Source organism: Sitophilus oryzae, unplaced genomic scaffold (assembly GCF_002938485.1).
Source record: "Sitophilus oryzae breed Bouriz unplaced genomic scaffold, Soryzae_2.0 scaffold_482_pilon_pilon, whole genome shotgun sequence".
In the NCBI taxonomy this organism is placed as follows: domain Eukaryota; kingdom Metazoa; phylum Arthropoda; class Insecta; order Coleoptera; family Curculionidae; genus Sitophilus; species Sitophilus oryzae.
In genome coordinates, this window is record NW_022147065.1 from 744,245 (window position 1) to 769,410 (window position 25,166).

At 34.2% G+C, this 25,166-nt stretch overlaps 1 protein-coding gene across 1 annotated transcript in view; it reads left to right on the forward strand.

The window, feature by feature from the left end:
- Window positions 1-12,074, forward strand: part of LOC115886295 — a 68,272-nt gene extending 56,198 nt beyond the window's left edge. The window contains exons 16-24 of the mRNA XM_030905387.1: window positions 860-1,031; window positions 1,080-1,697; window positions 3,260-3,428; window positions 3,487-3,658; window positions 4,128-4,313; window positions 9,588-9,816; window positions 11,506-11,685; window positions 11,777-11,905; window positions 11,961-12,074. Of these exons, the coding sequence (XP_030761247.1) occupies window positions 860-1,031; window positions 1,080-1,697; window positions 3,260-3,428; window positions 3,487-3,658; window positions 4,128-4,313; window positions 9,588-9,816; window positions 11,506-11,685; window positions 11,777-11,905; window positions 11,961-12,059 (1,954 nt within the window). The 3' untranslated portion in view covers window positions 12,060-12,074. The remainder of the gene's footprint in view (window positions 1-859; window positions 1,032-1,079; window positions 1,698-3,259; window positions 3,429-3,486; window positions 3,659-4,127; window positions 4,314-9,587; window positions 9,817-11,505; window positions 11,686-11,776; window positions 11,906-11,960) is intronic.
- The last annotated feature ends 13,092 nt before the right edge of the window (window positions 12,075-25,166 follow it).

Below are 25,166 nucleotides of genomic sequence, written 5' to 3' on the forward strand. Positions count from 1 at the left end.
TAAAGATGGCGTATTTTTAAAAATTCTGTATTTCGAAGGGGATTATAACAAAATATCAAGTGTGCTATATTTTTGGAAAGGTAATTTTAAATTCTTTTCAGTTAATTAAAAATATAGAGGATGTCCCAAATAAAAAATCAATTTTTCTGTTGATAACTCTTAAATTATTAATTTAAAAAAAATTATACTTAAACCATTAAATTCTACGTAAAAAGGTGCTTTGGAAATGTTTTCATAAAAATACAAAATTTTCCATAGCAAAAAAGTTACAGCGATTTGTTAAAAATGCACATTTTTGAAAAACACCCCGTAACTCCGAAACGGTAGCAGATATTGATGTGCGGTTTTCACCATCATATTTTTGATGAAAATTGAGCTCCAGACACCGATATTAGTTTTCGTCTATCTCCTATAGAAAAGGATGTTTCCATTTAAAAGCGTCGAATTTGACCCACCCTGTACATGTAAACGTTCCGTGTAGATTATATTTATAGGCTGGGTGCATTCTTCACCGGTGCTGTCACCATCGGAGAATATCGTAAACAGCCGACTAAACAAATATACGGGTTTAAATGTAGAGTACATGAAAAATTTGTTATAATTATATTTTAAAAGTGTTAGTAAATGCAATTTGTGAAAAATTCTAAAAAAAATAAAAAATGTAAGAGTTTTGATACCTTCATGTGTATTATAATTTATTACTCAAGCTAATAAAATTATTTAGGTTAGTAATAACACGAACGAGAGCTGTAGTTGGAATTTTTGAAAATAAACTGAAATGCACCAAGCCTGTATATATCTTTAAACTTGTCGAAGTTATATCATATGTTATTTATAAAAATAAAAAATATTCTTTTAGGATCATCTTATCTTGGAAACCTGAAATAGAATATTTACAGGATGTTCGCGGCAAAAAGACTATTGCTATTAAAAATGACGAAGACGCGTTAGAAAAACTGTGTATTCTTGTTATTCAGCTTATTAATGACAAAGAGGGACTAAGTGAGCTGACTAAAAATCTTTGGTCAAAAGTAAGTTTAACTCTTGATCAAACTCCGTATTATAATGTTGATTTTTAGATTTCTTTCTACTATTACGAAGTATACATTATTTTGTTAATGATTGACACTGCCATAGGAAAAGTACGAAAAAACTTCGAACTTTACCGCCCGTTATTGTCGTTCTTAAAGACTTATACAAGGGTAGGCCCACCGTCACGTTCGGAGAGGGAACAGTGGTATGGCGCTTTCCCTGAAAGAGTAAACATAGACGAATTGTCAGCGTATAGACTGCCACTTACCCATATATTTTTTTCAAACGACATCTGGAATATAATAAAACCCGAAGTAAACCTACAAACTTATAAAGAATGGTTCCAGTTAACCAGTATTCTCGGCCAGTATCTCAACAAACAGGATATCTGTACATACGCTATAAAATGCGCTTTGCCTGCACAAGTGTCAGAAAACCCCAAAGAATGGCAATTATACTCGAAGTATGAGCATTTAGTGGCCCAAATTGACGAATGTGCTTCGAATATTACTGACTTGGAAAGAGCTACAGCAGCCGTATATTCCCTGGTGGGTAATATGCCGCCTGGAGCCGACCAAGTCAATATAGCACAGCTCAGCTATAAATATGCCAAAGCTTACAAGGAGTCGATGTCGAGTGAATATGTAGACAAGATTTATAATAAGGTGGTTAATGAATTTTTTTTTCTTTAGTACCCTGTCCCATTTTGGTTGAAATCATAGGGTATCTCCGTTATTAGTAAAGATATGAGGATGCGGTTTGCACAAACCTGTCCCACTTTTTTGTCAAACGGAAGATGCTGCAATCAAAATTTTCATAGCCCTCTTTGTTTTTGAGCTACAGGGTCTTTTCAAACATTTTGCAATTTGGGACACCCCCGTGTGTCTGTTATTTTTAAAGTTATCGAGAAGGTGAAAATTGTAGAACTTTTTACGGGTAGAATACAGTGGCGGAATCTGTTTTTCTATGAAAAAAATATTTTTGAAAATGTGAACTAAAGTTATGTCTTTTCAAATGGAATACCCTGTATATTTATAAATCATATGATCTGTGTTGCTATGAGCTGTTCTAAAATATATATCATTCTATATTTATTTTCATTATTTACTGCAATATTTAAAATATATCATTTTATTATTAGTAGGCCGAGATAAATAACAAAAAAAATCGAAATGGTATTTACTAAAATAGTCATAGACATATTAAAATTTTATTTGGGATTGATATATTTTACTTTTGAACTGTTACCACTGAATTTGTCAATATATTTTTCTTTTTTTTCTAACGGGATGGGTTTGCAAATATCTAAAAGCTTGTATTATTAAATCATTTTTAAGGTGGTCGACATTGTTGTAGTTGCCACGATATATTTAAAAAATTCCCAAAATCAGAAATTGAGAATGGACAAATCCGCGAATCGGGGAGGCCATCATAAGGGTTCATTGGTACCAATTCATTGATTTTAGAAATAACAATTTAATTTAGCAAAAATCTAATATTTTCAAAGTTGTGAGGGGCAGCCCCATCTTGCTGAAAGTATATTTCACGTAAATTAGCTAAAGGAATATCTAAAATTTCCGGTACGATAGCTTCCAAGATTTACAAATAGCGGTAGAGAGTTAAGTTTCCCTTATATATGTTTAAAGAATTTATTAGTGGCTCCCAAAATAAAACAAGAGACAGATAGCAGTATATACTTTTAATAATCCTTTAGTTTCTTTTATTAACAATCATGGCCTACTAATAAATATGATCTTTTGATAAAAACTTTTAAATATTGCAGTAAATAGTGAAAATAAATATAGAGTGATATATATATATATTTTTGAGAAGCTTATGGCAAGCCAGATCATATAATTTATAAATATACAGGGTTTTCCGTTTAAGAAAACATAAATTTAGTTCATATCTTTAAAAATATTCTTTTCAGCAACAGTTTTCAACAGTGTTCGTTTAACAACAACAGAGATACAGGGGGTGTCCCAAATTGCAAAATTTTCAAAAAGACCCTGTAGCTCAGAAACGAAGAGGGTAGTAGGGTAGTAGTTTGCATACATAGTATGCAAATTTTGTTTACGTTTTGTTCCGTTTGACAAAAAAGTGGGACAGGTTTGTGCAAACCCTACCCTTCTATCTTCACTAATAACGGAGATACCGTATGATTTCAACGAAAATGGGACACCCTGTACATTCTTTCGACATACTAAATAATTCATATTTATTCCAGGTTAAGCAAAGGTACTATAATTACTTAGCGATGCATATTCTGCACAAGCATCAGTTGGCAGACGCAAATTACTTAGATCTTGTCAACCAGCCCAAAACTTTAATAGCAGAGCTATATAACGATCATAGAATCGTAAGGGAAATGGAAAGCGTGGATTTTTATTGTCCAGGTTTTTTAACGATTTTATACGTTTAAGGGTTTAAATTACATTTCTTGATTATTTACAGATATAAATACAGCAGTTGATGAGTTATGTAATATTTTTAACCTGGTGGCTAAGAAAATTCGATTTGAATTACTGTCAGAGCTTTTGAAGTCAAATACTTTGTTCGATTTGGAATCGACCGTTGTGCAAGTGGCTCACACTCATTCTTTTGATCAATCAAACTCTATTAAGAGGTACGAATTTTAGGCTCTGTTATATTAATGTTAAAAAACGTCTATACCTCTGTGGCGGATTCATCTCTCCAAAAAAGTTCTATGGGTATTTCGCCACTGTAGAAAATCTACAAAATAAAATAGTTATTTTTTGTAAACACTGCTGCGTTAATCCAACGGAAACTAATTGTCAGCAGTTAGGTTTACTGATAAACAAATTTGCCTAACGAACAAAAAAATGCTTAACGTGTCGGATAGTGTCGGAAAGTTATCTCTTTCTGTTGTTGGAAGCAAAAAAATACAAAGAATAAAGAAAAAAACTTTAAAATATTTAAATGTAACTATTTGAGAATACTTTAGTTTTTCTTAAACAGATACGTCTACAAAAACCGTTGACGTTCTGTTAAAATGTTGCAGTGGCAAAATACCCATACAGGACTTTTTTGGAGATATATTAATGTTGTTCTGATGCAAAAATTCCATATTACAGGGCGTGCTATATGTGTTTGGGATCTGACGCAGATATTTGGAGGAAATTGTTGCTTAAAGCAGGAACAAACAAAGATGGTTCAGAATCTAATATGTCCTACAGAGCTAATGCTTTGAGATGTTTTTATTACATAACGGACATGGAAACTATAGAAGCCATGACTGAGATAAGCCATGAGGAGTTCCGGTAAGTCTATAGTGTGTCTTTAGTGTCCCATCCATGTATTAGTATTCAATATTTTAATTGAGAACTAACTATTTTAAATACAATCAGTGGCGGTTACAGAGGTGGCCATGGGAATGACGTTCCTCCTAAAATCTATAAATTGGGTTAAATATTAGGCTTTTGGGTTAAAAATGGCACAAAATGGCATATTCTACATTACTTTTTATTTGCCCCCCACCCTTTAAATAAATTCCTGTATCCGCCTCTGAATACAGTATAACTTCAGTACTCCGGTCAGATATCGTTCCGGCATACGTCCGTAACGTTTATTAATCTAAATTATAAATAAATACTAGTTTCCCATAAAAACTTGATTTCATACTGCGTTGCAGCACGGTATAAACATTTAATCGGTATTTTGATCTTTTAATGTGGATCTGACTTCATCTTGAAAACGGCACGGCGCACAGTGGGGTATTTGACACAGATAGTTGATCGAAATTTTTTTATGTAGACCTTATATAAATTATTGCTGTTTTCAATTAAAGAGGAAATAATATGAACAAAATAAAGGATAATTCGTCGATTCTAAAAAAAAGAAAGAAAAACCACTGTTCCAGTGTTTCCACGGTCAATGCCACTAATGCCAGTAGTAATATCGCAACTAATACTACTAATGCTACGACTGATCCGCGAGCAATGCCCATACCACTAAAGTCGCTACTAATGCCAAATTGTGCTATACTGCTAATGGCACTAATGCGATCGCTTTGTACACAACAATGCCATCGCGGTTTACACCTCGCATTAGTATATCACTGATTGGCAAATTAGAGGAAACCAAGACTGTTTTTCTCATTTTATCAGCAAAGTCGCAAAAAGTCGCAGTATTTTATTTTACTGTATGAAATCCCAATGTTTACTAAGTAAAACGTATATAGACAATATGCTGAATTTTTCGAAATGCGCAACTAAATCTCTAAGTAATAATAAAAATGTCACAAATTTAATCAAATTTTCTGAACGCCTAACTTTTAGTTGCAAAAAAAATCGTTAGTATAGAGAATATCAAAATAAATAATACGTTTTTGTAGAATACATACCTGCAGCTTGCTGAGCCATTTTCAATCAAAACAATAATATAAACGTAAAAAGAGCACAAGAACAACAAAAATTTATAATTTTAAACATAAAATTTAGCCATTTACCTCTTATCTGTGAGAAGTAACAACTTTGACGTTTCGTTGAAACGAATGAATTCCATTCATGGCAGACATGATTTAACTTATCATTTATCTTTTTTTGGGAAATCTTAAACAAATTTGCTTTTTCGAATTTCGATCACCTTTTTCATGCTAATACCCCACCGTGCGGCGCGGCGGTGACATCACTGGAAAGCAGTAAAAAACGTGTTTTGTACTCTAACTATAGTTTATCTAGCAATTCATAACTTGCTAAAAATTCTTTTTTCGTTCGTGAAATTTCTTTGAATTTCTTGAAATAGCGTAATCATTTCGTTGTCGTATAAGTCAGTTGTACAATGATGGTATAGTTTTGTCCAACGATTCAGTGTTCAATATCCAAAAAATGACAGAAAATACAATTTGCCTGTAATTTAAAATGAGACACGAGTGTCACTGTCAAAGATCCCCCAATGGATATACTCAAGTTCAAGTTTAGATTATTCTTCTCTTCTAAATTGTTTTTATTTACCTTTAAAACAATACATCATCGATAATGATATTCCTACCTGGCTTTTGAAATTATTTTATTGTAAAAGTCCTTATTTTATCCTCTTTGTGCATGTTAAACACTGCAGATTTTGAAACCATAATCTGTTCCTGCGTACTCTAATATTTTAGATTTTTCAATGAGTGTAAGAATCTTATGTGCTTGCTGGATTGGAACTATTACATTTAACCCGCTCTATAATCCAATGCAGAAATATATAGACTCAGTTCATAAACAAAATATAAGCGTTTCTGCTTGTCTAGATTGGAATATCCTGAGACTTCGCCTATGATTTTTTTGCGCCCAGATTTCAGGGGTAGTTGTTTTAAAATGCCCGAATAATTAGCCGTGTCCGAATTACTGGAGTACCCGTTCTAGAGAGCGTCCGGACTATTGAAGTTATAATGTCGTAACAGAACGATGAATAGTTTCCTAGCGCATTCTCCATAACCTGAACAAAGATTAAATATATACAGGGTGGTCCGAATTGTATTGCGGAAACTTCGGCAGCATATTCTGCAGATAAAAATGATTGGTATAAATGTATGTCGTAAAATGCTTAGTTTCGGAGATACAGGGTGTAAACATTTTATTTTTATTTCGATTTTTTCCGAATAATTTCTGAAGTAACGTTAATATTTGAATGAAAATTGGTATCTGAGAGTTTTTTTACATGTGAAATTTCATTTTGATGTCAATATGACTCCTACTTGTAGAGAGGGCGCCACCTACATATTTTTTAACTGATGGTTTGAAGAGTAATAACTTTTCTTCCGTACTTGTACAATACTACTGAACAAGAAAATATATATTTACGAGGTTTTTGCGTAAAAAAGTATCTTGGTAAAAATCGCTACGAATAATGGTTCTCGAGATATTTAGGATCGAAATAATCAATACCTGTCATGATTGACATAAATTAAACACGTTGACTAAATAGTTATTAGACTGAAATCGTAAATTTGAAATGTTTTTGTGCCAAAAGTTCAACAGAAACTGTTTTATCATCATTTTTTGAAGAAAAATTTATTATTAAACAAACATTTATTCACAACGTAAAATAAAACAACAAATTATTGAGTCTACCCCACGTCTACCCTACATCATAGTTTTACATTTTTTAAATAAAATTAGAACGACACTGATAAACCGGAATTTAAGTCTTCCATATTTGAGGCCCATCGCGGTGTACCTAAGATTTTTGATATGCTCCTTCCTTTATAATCTTCTTATTCAAAGGGTTAAATATTAGGCTTTTGGGTTAAAAATGTCACAAAATGGCATATTCTACATTACTTTTTATTTGCCCCCCACCCTTTAAATAAATTCCTGTATCCGCCTCTGAATACAGTATAACTTCAGTACTCCGGTCAGATATCGTTCCGGCATACGTCCGGACTATCGAGATGTCCGGATTAGTGCAGCTACTTAAATTTATTTCTTTTGAAAATGAAAACAACTAAAAAATTGTCAAAAATAACGTTTATTAATCTAAATTATAAATAAATAAATCCTAGTTTCCCATAAAAACTTGATTTCATACTGCGTTGTAGCACGGTATAAACATTTAATCGGTATTTTGATCTTTTAATGTGGATCTGACTTTTCATCTTGAAAACGGCACGGCGCGGCGATGACATCACTGGAAAGCAGTAAAAAACGTGTTTTGTACTCTAACTAGAGTTTATCTAGCAATTCATAACTTGCTAAAAATTCTGTTTTCGTTCGTGAAATTTCTTTGAATTTCTTGAAATAGCGTAATCATTTCGTTGTCGTATAAGTCAGTTGTACAATGATGGTATAGTTTGTCCAACGATTCAGTGTTCAATATCCAAAAAATGACAGAAAATACAATTTGCCTGTAATTTAAAATGAGACACGAGTGTTACTGTCAAAGATCCCCCAATGGATATACTCTAGTTCAAGTTTAGATTATTCTTCTCTTCTAAATTGTTTTTATTTACCTTTAAAACAATACGTCATCGATAATGATATTCCTACCTGGCTTTTGAAATTATTTTATTGTAAAAGTCCTTATTTTATTCTCTTTGTGCATGTTAAACACTGCAGATTTTGAAACCATAATCTGTTCCTGCGTACTCTAATATTTTAGGTTTTTCAGTGAGTGTAAGAATCTTATGTGCTTGCTGGATTGGAACTATTACATTTAACCCGCTCTATAATCCAATGCAGAAATATATAGACTCAGTTCATAAACAAAATGTAAGCGTTTCTGCTTGTCTAGATTGGAATATCCTGAGATTTCGCCTATGATTTTTTTGCGCCCAGATTTCAGTGGTAGTTGTTTTAAAATGCCCGAATAATTAACCGTGTCCGAATTACTGGAGTACCCGTTCTAGAGAGCGTCCGGACTACTGAAGTTATAATGTAACAAAACGATGAATAGTTTCCTAGCGCATTCTCCATAACCTGAACAAAGATTAAATATATACAGGGTGGTCCGAATTGTATTGCGGAAACTTCGGCAGCATATTCTGCAGATAAAAATGATTAAAAAAGTTGGTATAAATGTATGTCGTAAAATGCTTAGTTTCGGAGATACAGGGTGTAAACATTTTATTTTTATTTCGATTTTTTCCGAATAATTTCTGAAGTAACGTTAATATTTGAATGAAAATTGGTATCTGAGAGTTTTTTTACATGTGAAATTTCATTTTGATGTCAATATGACTCCTACTTGTAGAGGGCGCCACCTACATATTTTTTAACTGATGGTTTGAAGAGTAATAACTTTTCTTCCGTACTTGTACAATACTACTGAACAAGAAAATATATATTTACGAGGTTTTTTGCGTAAAAAAAGTATCTTGGTAAAAATCGCTACGAATAATGGTTCTCGAGATATTTAGGATCGAAATAATCAATACCTGTCATGATTGACATAAATTAAACACGTTGACTAAATAGTTATTAGACTGAAATCGTAAATTTGAAATGTTTTTGTGCCAAAAGTTCAACAGAAACTGTTTTATCATCATTTTTTGAAGAAAAATTTATTATTAATTTAAAAAATCCCAAATTTATCATTTCAGTCAAATAACCGTCTACTCAATATGTTTATTTTTTGTCAATAATGAAATGTATTGACTATTTCTATTCTAAATATCTTGAGGGTTATATCTTAACGGTTACTCGTAGCAATTTTTATAAAGAGTTATTTTTTTCGTAAAAAATCTCTCTCACGGAAATGTATATTTTTTCACTCGGTAGTTATATACAGGTATGGACGAAAAGTCTCTTCAAAACAGATAAAACATATGTAGGTGGCGCCCCTAAAAATAGGAGTGACATCAAAATCAAGTTTCTCATGTCAAAAAACTCCCAGACACCAATTTTAACCAAATATTGACGTCACTTTAGAAATTCTTTGGAAAAAATCGAAACAAATATGAAACTTTTACACCCTGCATCTCCGAAACTAAGCATTTTAGGACATACATCTATACGAACTTTTTTACTTATTTTTATCTGCAGAATATGCTGCCGAAGTTTCCGGAATACAGTTCGGACCACCCTGTATACATAAATAATGTTATATTTTAGAGTTTACATGGATAAAACATCGGTAATAGCTCAAATGAACGACCTGGGCGTCTGTTTGGAAAGCATCGAGCAATTAGACGAAATGAACAAGAAAAAACTGTTAAAAAAACTAACACAGATCCATGGCCGCATTGCCATCAAGTGCATAGCCAGCCTATGCAAAATATATGCGCTGGACGATTTGAAATATTGGCAATTTATCGTTGAGACAGCTATTCAACTCAATATGGTAATCAAATACTATGTACAGGGTGTCCCATTTTGGTTGAAATCATACATCATACGGTATCTCAGTTATTAATGAAGATAAAACGGCGCGGTTTGCATGAACCTGTTCCACTTTTTTATCAAATGGAAGATGCTGTAAACAAAATTTTCATAGTCCTCTTCGTTTCTGAGCTACAGGGTCTTTTTGAAAATTTTGCAATTCAGCAACCTAACACCCCCCGTATCTCTGTTATTGTGAAAGTTATCCAGAAGGTGAAAACTGTATATTGTAGAACTTTTTACGTAGAATATAGTGGCGTAGTCTATTCTTCTACGAAAAAAAAAATTTGAAAATAAGAACTAAAGTTATGTTTTTTTTTAGATGGAACACTCTGTATATTTATAAATTATATGATATGGTTTGCCATAAGCTTCTCAAAAATATATATCAATCTACATTAATTTTTATTATTTGCTGCAGTTTTCATTAAAAGATCATTTTTATTAGCACGCCATGATTAATAATAAAAGAAACTAAATAATTATATTAAAAGTATGCTTTATAGTATCTGTCTCTTGCTTTATTTTGGGAGCCACTAACAAATTCTTTATATATCAGGGAAACTTAACTCTCTACCACTATTTGTAAATCTTGGAAGCTACGGTACCGGAACTTTTAGATATTCCTTTACGTGAAATATACTTTCAGCAAGATGGGGCTCTCCCTCATAACTTTGAAAATATTAGAATTTTGTTAAACGACTATTTCCCAAATCAATGAATTGGGACCAATGCAATGGACCCATATGATGACCTTCCTGATCCCCGGATTTGTCCGTTCTTGATTTCTATTTTTGGGGATTTTTGAAATATGAAATATATTGTGGCAACTACAACAATATCGGAGGCGTGGAAAATTCTGTCGAGCAAACTTTTAGATATTTGAACATCCATCCCGTTATGAAAAAAAAAGAAGAAAAATATATTGAGAGATTCAGTAGTAACAGATCAAAAGTAAAACATTTCAGTTCCAAATAAAATTTCAATATGTGTATGAGTATTTTAATAAATACCATTTTGATTTTTTTGTTATCTATCACGGCCTACTAATAAGAAAATTATATCTTTTAAATATTGCAGTAAATAGTGAAAATAAACATTGAGTGATATACTTTTTTGAAAAGCTCGTAGCAAGAGGGATCATATGATTTATAAATATACAGGTTGTTCCGTTTAAAAAAAACATAACTTTAGTTTATATTTTCAAAAATATTTTTTTCGTAGAACGAAGACTATGCCACTGTATTCTACGTAAAAGTTCTACAAGAATCAGTTTTCGTCTTCTCAATACCTTTCACAATAATAAAGATACGGTGGCTGTCCCAAATTGCAAAATTTTTGAAAAGACCCTGTAGCCCAGAAACGACAGCACTTTACGTTTGACAAAAATGTGGGACAGGTTTGTGCAAACCGCATCGTCCTATCTTTACTAATGACGGAGATACCCTATGATTTCAACCAAAATGGGACACCTTGTACTCTCAAAACCATGAAAAAATCAAAATTACAGCAGCTTATTAGAATGAGTTTAGATCTTACCAAATGTAGGTTTTACTAACAGGAGAGATTTACAGTCAAAACCATTTGCTTTTATGCAAAAAAATAAAATTTACATATTTTTAAGAGTCTAACAATACTATACATTTTTAAGATCCAAGAATTGATGGAGTATGTGGAGTATCTTAAGTACAGATGTGTAACGCCGTTTATTATTAAAGCATGGCATGTGATCTTAAGTGACGCCTTCTCGTTAGGGGCGAACAGTTCAAAATCTAAAACATCAGAGAGCGATGTGAAAGATTTATATATAAAAGCAATCAGATTGCTTCAGGTAATGCATTAATTATTTATTATTTATTCATTTTTTAGTGTTTTTCTTTATTTTTTTTATTTTGGTGTTATTATTGTTTTATTATTTTTAGACTTGCCCTGTGATATATGCTTTGGATTTTAGTGTTTACATTGAAATGTGCCTGATAAATAATCAGCAAGTTGTTGCAGCGGTATTGCTTCAGTATCTGCCTAAAAATAAACTAGAGAAGTTTATTGAAGTAAGGACAATTTTTTATATTTTCTTTGTATTATTTTCAAAATGAATTATTTCAGATTATATCCACCACACAAGCCACATTTGAGGAATTAAAATTATTAAAGAACAATGGAATTGTTGGTATTGATTTAGTTATAGATATACTTAAGAAATAAAATGTTTATTTTTGCTTTTTAGAAGTTTTTATTTCAATTCCATTTTCTACATTTATAGATTAATCTTAAGGCGCAGAGCAATCATCAATGTAAACAACTGATTATAGAAATCAAAACTTTGCGACATTTTTACGATGATGAAGTAGGAAATCATCTTTCTAACTATAGGTTCTGATGAAAAATTGTTAAACACAAAGGCTGTACTTAAACTGCCGTTAAACGGTAGCTTACTAAAATGCCGTTAATAGGTATGACGTCGTTGATGTGACGCACTTGACAGCTTTATGAAATATAAGAATTTTATGACTAACCAACGCTATCCACCCCACTAAATAACCAACTTAACCAACGCAACTAACGTCGACACTGATAAAAAAATATAAAAAACAAATATAAATTAGTATAAACCAACCAACCCCACCACATAACCAACTAACCCATGAATTAACACCCTCCAAATAACCACGCTAACCAACCCGCCAAATCTATTGGTTAATCTTCAACAACTAGCTAGTGCCACCTGAAATAAGTATAGGGGCTTCCCCCGGACGCAAATCTGCCGCTAAACAGATTCGCATCCCAATCGATAAGGCTAATTGGGGTACATCACGCCCCCAACGCCTTATCGTGCCAATTCGAGAAGCATGGGAGACCCTAAACTCTCAAGACATACTTGAAGGAAAGACGTCACAAGAGGTTTTCTTCTCAATGGTCAAACGACCCGCAACCTTAATACTCAAAAGACTCGCATCCTTAAAAGTCAAAAGACTCGCATCCTTAATATTCAAAAACTCGCATCCTTAATAGTCAAAAAGACGCGCATCCTTAATAGTCAAAAGACTCGCAACCTCCAAATGTCAGCTCTGTGCCAAAACAACACAATACTACACTACAGCCGGCCGACCCATCTACTACTGACCCGCCGGCAAGCTAAGCCTCCTCTTACATCACAATTTTACCTGATCACAAATATTTACTTTGCTTGCCAATGAATCATACCTATCTCTAATCGACTTTTAAAATAGTGAGAATAGAGTGTTTTAGCATTACTAGATAAATAAATAGAGATTTTCCAAAGGAATGCATATTTTTTATTAGAATAGTGAATAAGAAAAACGTTACTTTAACGAACTTATTTTCCAAGTTTTACAATACCTTATTTACAATATATTATATATATTATTTTTTCATTTTATTTGCCTTATCATGAACTTTCTAAAAATATAGTATACTCTGTACTTATTATCATAAAATGTCATTATTTAACATTTTAACATAGGCGGCCGGTTTTACATGAGATCTCACAATTTATAATGGAAGAATTGTGTTACGGGAGTTGCGAGACATTTTTTTACATTCTATGTTTTTGATGGAATTTCGCATTTCTTTTTGTAGGTTATTCTCCTATTTTGTTCTCCTATTGTCTTTTGTTTTATTTTGGGAGCCACTAATAAATTCTTTATATATCAGAGAAACTTAACTCTATACCGCTATTTGTAATCTTGGAAGCTATCGTACCGGAACTTAGATACTCCTTTAGCTACGTTTACGTGAAACTTTACTTTATTTACGTGAAATATACTTTCAGCAAGATTAGGCTTCCCCTCACGACTTTGAAAATATTAGAATTTTGTTAAATTACTATTTTAGGGTTACCAGACGTCCGGATTTTTACTACATCCGTTTGGGTCCGGGTGAATTTTTCATAAGCGTCCGGATTTTAATGTTCCATTAATAAATGTTGCAATAATACAAAATAATATATTACTTTTAATAAAAATAGTTACTTAAAAAATCGTCCATAATATGTTTCAGCAGTGTAAATTCATTGTTTTACTTCGTAAGTTTTAAGTTTAGAAAATTATAAATGTATTTTTTTTTCAAACGTCACAAAAGTATTAATTTTTGCGACGTGATTGAAAACATAAAAACATCATTTTAATGCCTAGGCATAAAAGTAAAGCACTTTTACACCTAAGCAGAAAAGTACGAAAATATATTATTAAACTGACATAAAATGTCAAATTCAACAAGCATGGTTTCTCGATATATAATTACTTATAAGGTATTGCTTTTAAATATTTTTATATTATTCGGGACGGTTGAAATTGTTTAAACAATTATTTGTGACATTTGAAAAAAATAGCATAGTACATTCGGAGTAAAAGTGACTTTTTGTACCTCGCCTGTACTGTCAAACGTACAGCTTCGCCACAAAAGTATCATTTTTACTCCTAATAAAACATTATACTATTTTTGGCTCGTATATCGCTAAAAAATATGACGTCCGGATTTTGTCCGGATTTTTGGGAAGGCTTGCCCCGGGGTGGACAAGTTTTCATTTGGTAACACTACTATTTCCCAAATCAATGAATTGGAACCAATGGACCCATACGATAGCCTCCCGGATTCCCGGATTTGTCCGTTCTCGTATTATTTTATTGCATTTGATTTTCCGTATTCAGTGTTTTACCCCACGTCATTGTTAAGTTTGAAAGCTAATCAATATTGTAACGATGAATAGATTAAATATTTTAAAAAAACAGAGCCGGACTTGAAATTAGTTTAAATAAATTGTGTTCAAATGTCAAAACAAAACAAAAAATATTAAGTGTGGCATATTATTGTACTCAGGACACCGAGTACTTTTAAAAACTGAAATAAAAAATGCAGGTCCGTATTTAAAAAATTAAGTTGACCTATGTATCACGTACCTAAAAAAATCTAAAATTACTATCAGGGGCTATCTGTTGGCTAGAATGTGCAATTAGTTTTTTGATTTTCTAAAAAGTAACAGGAAACAGGAAAAAATAAAATTGATTTTTCAAAAAATCCGTTTTTTCCAAATAACTCAGCAAGCCTTGAAATATTTTGATTTTTTTTATGAAATCTTGGTGAACATCCCAAGGCGCAACTTGGTCCCAATTTAACCATCTTCGTATCTATTACGGTTTCCGAGATACCAATGCTCGTATCTCGAATATGTAGCACCCTGTATGTACCAGATTTTATTGGGTATTTACCAGGGTTGGAAAAAATCATGATTTTTTTAAAAAAATCAAAAAAATCTGATTTTTTTTTATTTAAATCAGATTTTTTTTATTTAAATCAGATTTTTTTGATTTTAATTCAAAACAATATTTAAATCGGATTTCCAAATGACTGGGACTTATTTTCAATTAAAGTCTTATTATATACATATTAATTTTGGCCATTTAGGGCTAAAAATTTTTATAACTCTGCTCGATACCGATAACATTATCAATTGTATTAGCGCGTGTCATTTTTTCACATCGGTCACCAATATATTCCGCAAAAAAGTCGCCCGCTTCAGATGAAAAGGATTTTTTTTCAAATGTCTCAAAAGTATTAATGTTTGTCATTTTAATGCCTAGGCATAAAAGTAAAGCACTGTTACGCCTAAGTGTAAAAAACTGTTGCTCGATTACTGTTTATATTATTTGCAATGTTTGAAATTGATTAAAAAATTATTTGTAATGTTTAAAAAAATAGTATGTTCTATTCAGAATAAAAATGTACTTTTTGTGCCTTCCTGCAACGTCGGAATAGTTTTACGATGTCCTTCAAAGATACAGCATCGTCAAAAAAAACATAATTTTTACTCCTAATAAAACAATACACTGTTGTTCGGAAATAGTCTTAGGTCGAGAATAAAATTAGTATATATTATCTAATGTCAAAGTGTAAAGGACTTACTTCAGATCAAAATGTCGCTAGGAATTTGGAAACATACAACCGTTTAAAAAAAAATAAAACAACATATTTTCTGACAACAATTTTATTTTAGATCCTCGGGAATGAAGATATTATAGTCTCTATATCAAAAGAACCTAGTTCTGGCAGCAGACTTTGGGAATGATATGTATTCGAACAGCGAATTTTTGTCATTTATACATAAATTTTAATATAAATCCCTGCGTTGAGCGATCTAATGGATTCACACGAAATTACTTCAGAAATCGGTCTAACATTTGAATTGAATAGATATTTTTATATAGTTTTATAACATTTATACTTATTTTTCGATTTATTGTCTTATATATCTGCTAATATTTTTTATAGTTTTCTAGGACACATTTTTATAATTTTTACAGTTATTTTTTTATTTATTATAAAGTTTCAATAAAATAATTTTGTTGATTTAAATCACATGATTAAAATTTAAAAAATCACTTGATTTAAATCAAGATTTAAATCATGATTTAAATCATTTGATTTAAATCATGCCAACCCTGGTATTTACCCACCGTGCATCACTACCCACGGGTCACAGGTTTGCCATCACAAAAACCCATTTCGGCAATTTAGAAACATATAGAAAAACAAAATAAATAAAATAATAAATAAATTAAGAAAAAGTATAAATAAATAATAATAGCCAACATCCTTGAGACAGGATCTCATTTTCCGTTATACATCCGTCTGTCAAATCTATTGAAAATGTCACGTCACCATATGTCGGCTTGTTAACAATTTTTACGACACTACATGAGCTATGTCCTTCCGTCTTGTCGTCGCGCATAAAAAAGGATCGTATTGCAATAACACGTACCACCAAATGGAATTTCCATACGCTTTCCATTTCGTTTTCGTACGAGCAAATGACAATACTCGTTACCGACGGGACGCCAAGAAATTCACGTCTAATTTTAATGAAGCTGAAGATGTAAAGGTACACACACTTTCTAGTCCCTCGAACTCTTTATATGTATGTGTGATATATGGGTGTGTTCGATGGATTAAAATTAATCGATTACCGTTATACCCGAACGGATGAACAAGCAGTTTCAATTTTAAATTTGCTTTAAACGCGAATTGAAAAGTGGAGTAGGTAGTCAAATTCTTAGATTATTCATACAGATATTTTCAGCTGTAAAAGTTTGGAATATTAGTAGACAGTTAAACAACCAATGTTGTAGAGGGTAATTCATTTTTTTTAATATATTTCTCCTGTTATTTGGCCAGGTATCGCAAAACTAAAAGCAGTTTTTTATTGCCACTAGACATTTGTCATCCGATTGATCGCCTTTTTACCACCATCAACAACTTTATGTTTTCTTATAGGCGCCATATTAGATTTTACACGTTTACACATCGATAAGTACACTAAAGTGCTACACACTGTGTGATATACTATGTGTACACACACACGCTTGGTATATTGATATACATAATAACTACTATATACTGAATAATACTAATTGCTTATTTGTTAAAATTGGTCCTTCATTTGAGGTGAAAGAGTATTTGTTATTTCTATTTTTAGTAGGTAGTAAGTGCCTACTTAAATAAAAATTTATTTTTAATTGAACGTCAAATTATATAATCGGGACAAACGCAGTCAAGTACGTTGCACTTTCTTCCATTCATAACATTTTCAAGGCTATCTATGTTGATTTAATATAATTTGTTTTTCTTCTTTTGAAAGCGGCGATTATAGTGTGAGGATCTTTGAGTGCACGGAATCGTCACTTGGCCTTGCGCAATCCTCAGTCAGTGTCTTTTTCGAGGTCAATTGTTAACGACAATTTCCGAGACCGTACTGCTATTTTCATGTTAATAAACCGCTAGTGAAAGCTTTTCCGTAAATTTGCTTTGGACCCGTGAAAATATTTGTTTAATATTGGGGTCGGAAATTTTAGAAAACGAATTTTTGCATTATTTAATATCGTTATGAAGCTATTTTCTTTTATGGTGCGCCCTTTTCACGAAAGTCTTATGAATTAAATAAATTGATTTATTATTTACTGTCATAGGTAGCACACAACATAAATTATTTTGAATTGAACCTTTGGTTTAGATGTTAACGTTATTAACTAGATTTATTAGAAAGAACTAGAAACTAGTATGCTTAATAAGAAAATTACAAACTTTCACCACAAACAAAGTACATCTTTATTACTCTAACGGTAAACGCATACAGTTTTAGAGTTTTTTATAAATCAACCATATTTTCATGCTTTTTTTAATTTTCTCTAAAACAGTATGGAAATTTGAAAAAGTATCAACAGGATTAATAATTTTAGAACAAGCAAAAATTTTTATGAAGAATGCATTTTTCTCAAAAAGTCAATAATAAAAAAGTGTTTTCTCTTGTAAAGACAATCCCATTTTTTTTTTAGAATGAGTGGGAGGGGGGGTTAATCACTTCGACCTTACAGATCCATTGTGTCCCCCTTTCTTGAATCATAGCTCATCATACAGTCCCAGGGCTTTGACAAAAGCCAGTATCTGGGACGGTTTTATAGAGGGTAGCCATCTCCAATATCAGTCGTACCAAAATTCATGGCACGAATGGTTGTCGTCTCGGCGCACTCAGTGATGAGGTGTACTGGTGTTTCACCATCTTCCCCACAGAATCTGCATTCGCCGTTTCTTCTTAGTTTCAATCTACTGAGGTGTTCATTGAGGAGACAGTGTCCTGTTAAAAACCCCGTGACAATCCGAAGATTGTTCTTACTCAGACCCAGGAAGATCTGTGATTTTTCTTGATCATAAGCCCTCAGAAACTTCTTCGAGTGTCCTAGACCATTGCAAGATTTCCATTCCAGGTTGCGGATGGAATCTTCCAAGTTCTTGAGTTCCGCCTTGAGGTTGGTTACCACTTGGAAAGCAGAACGGTTCTGGTCCAGTTAGTGGAGTGTTCGCTCCTTTCCTAGCTAGATTATTTGCTTTTTCATTGCCTTCTATCCCTTGGTGAGCAGGCACCCAGTGTAGGAGGACTTTGTTTTCTTTGCCTAATTTATTCAGCTTCTCTATGCATTCTTTGACCAATTTCAAATCGATTGATACTGAGTTGATCGCCTTTAACGCTGCTTGACTATCAGATAAGATGGCTATTTCTTGTTTCCGATAGTTCCTATCTAAGATAAGTTGTACGCATCTCTCGATAGCGTAGATTTCTGCCTGTAGGATACTAGGGTAAGTGCCCATTGGTTCGGAGTAATTAGCTCTCGGCGCAAACACTCCGATCCCTGTTCCCGTATTGGTTTTGGAAGCATCAGTATACCAAGTTATGGTATGGTCTTTTAACTGCTGGGCAAGCGTTTCGCTCTTCCAATCCTTCTTATTGCTCAATACTACATTGACATGTTTGTCAAAGTTGTACGTTCTGGCATATCGTCCACTGGGAGTTTCAGGAGTGGTATTTCCTTTTTGAGGGTGTTCCAAGCCCCTGATCTGACAATTCTCCCAGTTCTAATTCCGTTAGTGACCATTCTAATCATTGTCGCATGGGCATCTCTACCAATGACAATGTGCAGTGGTGTTAGATCTAGAATGACCTCCATTGCTGCTGTTGGACAGGTTTTCATGGCTCCTGTGATACAAACGCATGCTAGTCTCTGGACTTTGCACAAGTTTAGCCTTGCCGTCCGTTGCTCTAGTTTTGTGAACCAGGCAACTGCTCCATAAGTAATCATGGGTCTTACTATCATGGTATACATCCAGCGCAAAGTGTTAGGGGAGCAGCCCCATCTATTTCCGGCCAGTCTTCTGCATATCATGAGAGCCTTTATGGCTTTGCTGGTAGTGTTCTTAATATGCCTGTTCCACAGGAGTTTACTGTCCAGGGTTATTCCCAGATATTTAACTTCCTGTGTTGGCAGTATTACCTTTCCATCTAGTTGAATTCTTTTCAAGTTTTTCAGACTTCGCTTTCTGGTGAATGGCACTATCGCGGTTTTGTCTGAGTTGATACTCAGCACGACAGTCCTACACCATCTCTCAGTGATACGGAGTCGTCTTTGGATAATATTACACAGGGTGCCTTTTCCCCCGAGCGATGATGACTATGTCATCTGCATACCCAATGCAGTGTATTCCCGCTAGAGTTAATTCGTCTAGTAGTTCATCCACTACCAAGCTCCACAGCAAAGGGGAGGTTACTCCACCTTGTGGAGTTCCTTGCGTTGTTTTAACAGCTACAGTTTTGGTGCCCATCTGAGCCTCTGCTGTTCGTGTTACAGCATTTCCCAAAACCAGCGAATAATAGTTCTGTTCACCCCTCTTGTTTCTAGAGATCGCCTGACCACCTTATGTGGTATATTGTCAAACGCCCCCGCAATATCCAAGAAGGCACAAATTGCTGTTTCTTTGCTATCCAGACTTGTCTGTATTAGCTCCGTTAATTGGTACAGAGCAGTTTCTGTGGATCTGCCCGTTCTATATGCATGCTGACTATCATGCAGTGGTTTAACCTTTAGATGATTTTCTCCAATATGGTTGTCAACTACTTTCTCCAGCGTTTTTAGTATGAACGATGTGAGACTAATAGGCCTAAATGACTTGGGATTTGTCCAGTCAGTTTTGTCTATTTTGGGTATGAAGATTACTTTTGCTCTTCTCCATGTGGTTGGTATATATCCCATCGCTAGACTGCTTCTTGTAATGCTTAGTAGATGGTGAGTAGCTATTTGCTGACCTTCCTTTAGAAGGGCAGGAAAGGTCCCATCTACTCCTGCTGCTTTATAGGGCTGAAAGGTGTCGATCGCCCATTTCAGTTTTTGTTCTGTTATTACTAGCTTGGCCACTTCCCAATCTTCCCTGCAAGGATTGTGGGGTTCAGTGGGAGCTACATGAGTATCAATAGGTATGCTACCTGGAAAGTGTATATAAAGTAGGAGATTTGCTCTCTCTTCCTCTCCCTCCGTGTAGCTTCCGTCAGATTTCTTAAGTGCCATGTTGAGGATAGATCCACTCTTGGCCATAGCTTTATGTAATCTAGCTGCATCAGGAGTAGAAGTGATGTTTTCGCAAAAGGATCTAAAGTCAGACCGCTTTGCTCTTCTTATCTCATTATACTCAGTTAATTTCTCGCTGTAGAGCTGCCATTCGGCACTGGATTTAGCTCTATTAAAGAGTCGGCGGACCTCCGATCTAAGATTGGCCAACTTCTTGTTCCACCAGGGCTTGTTGTTACTTTTTTGTATGCCTTTACTTGCGGGGCAACTAGATTCGTATGCATCCAATATTGCACCGCTGACTTCCCTTTCGTACCATTCTAGATGCAGATGGTTTCTGGCCCTACTTGCATCTATACGGTTTAGGTTGTCTACGAGATTGGTGTTATATATGTCCCAGTCTGTTTTTCTTGGATTCCTTCGAGTTTCTGTTTGGAGTGTGATTCCTCCTAATTTGAACTCGATGATTCTGTGATCTGATAGGGAGGGTTCCGTTGAGACCCTCCAGTGTTTCACTTAACTGATTACACTAGCACTCCCGATTGTTAAGTCTAATACTTCTGCCCGCGTTTTTGTCACGAAGGTTCTAGCTCCTGTTCCCTACATTGAGAACTTCAAGATTGTATGCTAAGAGGAATTCAAGTAAACACTCACCTCTAGTGTTAGTGTTAGTGCTTCCCCATACCTCATTGTGTGTATTGGAGTTGCATCCCAATAGCAGAGGTAGTCGCCGTTGGCTGCAGAATCGCACGAGCTCCCGTACCTCCGGAGGCGGTGTCTCCCCGTCACCCGGAAAGTAAGCAGAGGCAATCACGATGTTTTTACTGCAATCCTCGATATTAAGCTGAACCATGATAGGAACAAGATCTCGGGTTGTAAATTCTGAAACACATGTGTAGTTAATGTCCTTTTTTATAAGAATACAGGCTCGGGGAAATTCCTGCCTGTTATCATATATTACCTTTGAATTTTTTCCAGACAAACCTCTAATTTGTCCCTGATACACCCAGGGTTCCTGGGCTAGTACCATTGCATAATGATTTTTCTCAAAGAGTCTTGCTATTGTAGCGGAAGACCCTTTTGCATGGTGCAGACTTTTGCAAGACAATCCCATCAAAAACATAGAATGTAAAAAATGCCCTCTCGCAGCACAATTCTTCCACTCTCAAAAGTTGTGAGATCTCATGTAAAACCAAGACAGTTTATTTTATTTAGTCTCTCTTTAAGCACCTATTCAATAATTTGGCAATTGCACAGCGCCATAATTATAATCTAAATGCCTAAAGGCTCGTAGGAATGGAGTGCGTACACTCACTGCAGTTTACACGGGTCACGGCCGGTTGAGATGTGACTGGTGGAAGACGCCGAATGCCGAGTCTGTATGGAAGATGACGAAACAATAAAGGCACGTTATGTGTACCTGTCCCGCTGGGGGCAGGACCAGGTTTGAGATGTTTGGCAAACCCATGCTAGACCTATCAGACCTAGAAGACATATCACATATCACCCTCGGACATAAGGGCCTATGTTAAAAAGCTGGATCTTGAGGGTGAACTTTAACGCTCTTTTTATATTAAAGAGTTTGTAGAAACTGACCCACAATAGGCCATCGCGGCCGCAGTGGAGGGTCCCATGGGACCCAATCTTAGTCAATACAGTAATCGAGTTGGTAGATTATTATTTATTAAATCCCGAACGGGAGATAGCGGCCTGCGTGCAATGGTAGTACTTTCGTACCACCAGGGTGCAACTATCGATAGTAAAAGGATGGTAAAAGGCTTTTCTTCAGGCAAGCCAAATTATAAAATAGAAAACAAATTTCTTGCAGTATAGGTATATAATAAAATTATATAAGGATTCTTGCCACTTAACTGCTTATATAGAAATTTAATTCTACGCTGTGTTTGTCATAATGTGGATCAACCTGCTCACTCTGGGATTTAATAACTAACCCACACTTTCCGACAAGTCGGAATTAACTATCTCTGCACTGTGGTTGTCATTTTGTGGATCTGCTCAAGCTCACCTGATGATGGAGTAGGGCTCCGAAACCGGTAATGAGAGCAGGTTGATCCACATTATGACAAACACAGCGTAGAATTAAATTTCTATATAAGCAGTTAAGTGGCAAGAATCCTTATATAATTTTATTATACAGGGTGATTCAAATTTTACTAGAATAACTTCAGGTATCGATAGAACTAACCGAAATAATGATAGTTTGTATTATAAACCATATTCCAAAAACGCTTCCGCTTGAAGTAAAATGGTACTAAAATTTGAATTACGTTCTCCAAGGCATGCTGCTAATTAAATAACATTTTTCGAACGCAGCTGAGCTATGTCCGGAATTTTGTGGAATATCTCGAAAACTAAGCGACATATCAAAAAAATTTAAGAAGAAAAGTTAGTAAAAAGACGGAAGGTATCACAAAAAAATACAAATTTATCCAGTCGCGTGCGACAAAAAAGTTCTACAAGGTTCCGTGCAGTTGACACTCTCAAAAACAACACCCTGTATAGCAATTAATCCAATTTTTTTCAAACATATCAGCCACGCTGTCCTTTGCATTTAACCAAACACTTATTTAAATCCTCTGGCTTACGAGTAATAAAATAAAAACCGAAAAATAATTCAAATTTTAGCGCCATTTTACTCCCAACGGAAGCGTTTTTGGGGTATGGTTTATAATGCAAACTATCACTATTTCGGTTAGTTCTATCGAGAGATACCTGAAGTTATTCTAGTAAAATCTGAATTACCCTGTATACCTATACTGCAAGAAATTTGTTTTCTATTTTATAATTTGGCTTGCCTGAAAAAAAGCCTTTTACCATCCTTTTACTATCGATAGTTGCGCCCCGGTGGTACGAAAGTACTACCATTGCACGTAGGCCGCTATCTCCCGTTCGGGATTTAATATCTAACCGACACTTTCCGACAAGTCGGAATTAACTATCTCTGCGCTGTGGTTGTCATTTTGTGGATCTGCCCAAGCTCACCTGATGATGAAGTAGGGCTCCGAAACCGGTAGTGAGAGCAGGTTGATCCACATTATGACAAATACAGCGTAGAATTAAATTTCTATATAAGCAGTTAAGTGGCAAGAATCCTTATATAATTTTATTATATACCTATACTGCAAGAAATTTGTTTTCTATTTTATAATTTGGCTTGCCTGAAAAAAAGCCTTTTGCCATCCTTTTACTATCGATAGTTGCGCCCCGGTGGTACGAAAGTACTACCATTGCACGCAGACCGCTATCTCCCGTTCGGGATTTAATATCTAACCGACACTTTCCGACAAGTCGGAATTAACTATCTCTGCGCTGTGGTTGTCATTTTGTGGATCTGCCCAAGCTCACTTGATGATGGAGTAGGGCTCCGAAACCGGTAGTGAGAGCAGGTTGATCCACATTATGACAAACACAGCGTAGAATTAAATTTCTATATAATCAGTTAAGTGGCAATAATCCTTATATAATTTTAATATAATTAACAACGTAGTATGTGCATTCTGGTACTCCAGCCCACAAGGTTTAAAGACAATTTTTCCTAACCCGGCCCTGCCTCACTGCTCCTAGCGGTCACATTCGTAAGTCCTGTATTGTAATTATATATGGATATTGTAGAAAGTAGTAACTGAGTTATCTTATGGGTGGGGGGGGGGGGTGCATGTATATGTATATAGGTACATAAAATAAGCACAATTTATAAGAGCAACAAGAAGCTTTAATATGTTTTATAAAGTGTTTTGCGTTTTGGTTTAAATAAAAATTTTTAAATTTCGAGTTTAGGTAGGAAACAGAAAACATATGAAATAATAACTTTATAAAAATATCCCTCCGGTAATCCGGATACTTCGTTAATTCGACGGTAGCTGTTCCGATATGGGTCCGAACTATCGAAGTTCTATTGTACATCGAATAATTACACACATTGATGTAATATAAATACACATAACAGTTGAAGACAATTACTTTAAACTAACTTATGTCAATAAACTAAAGAGCTTACAGCATCATATGTGTCTAACTATTTACTAATAAGCGGAAATATAATATTATTATATAATGTACAATTAATACTAAGTATGTTTTTCCTAAAAGGGAACTAAAACATTTTAATTAATTATTGTTGACTAGAAACGATGTATTACTCCAGCCGATTTCACCGTAATAAATTTTACCACTAGGTACTAAATTTTACGAAATGACTTTATAAACAATTCCGTTAAAACTATCATAGTTAACGTGTGCTATTTCACATTAACTTTTCGAAGAAAACTTCGCAGAAGTTCTCCGAGAATATGATTTCTAACCCGACAATGACCTTCAACAAGGTTTTTAGTTTAGTAAACTAAAATGGCGTCTATCATAAAATAGGGTAAAATATATTTTTTAT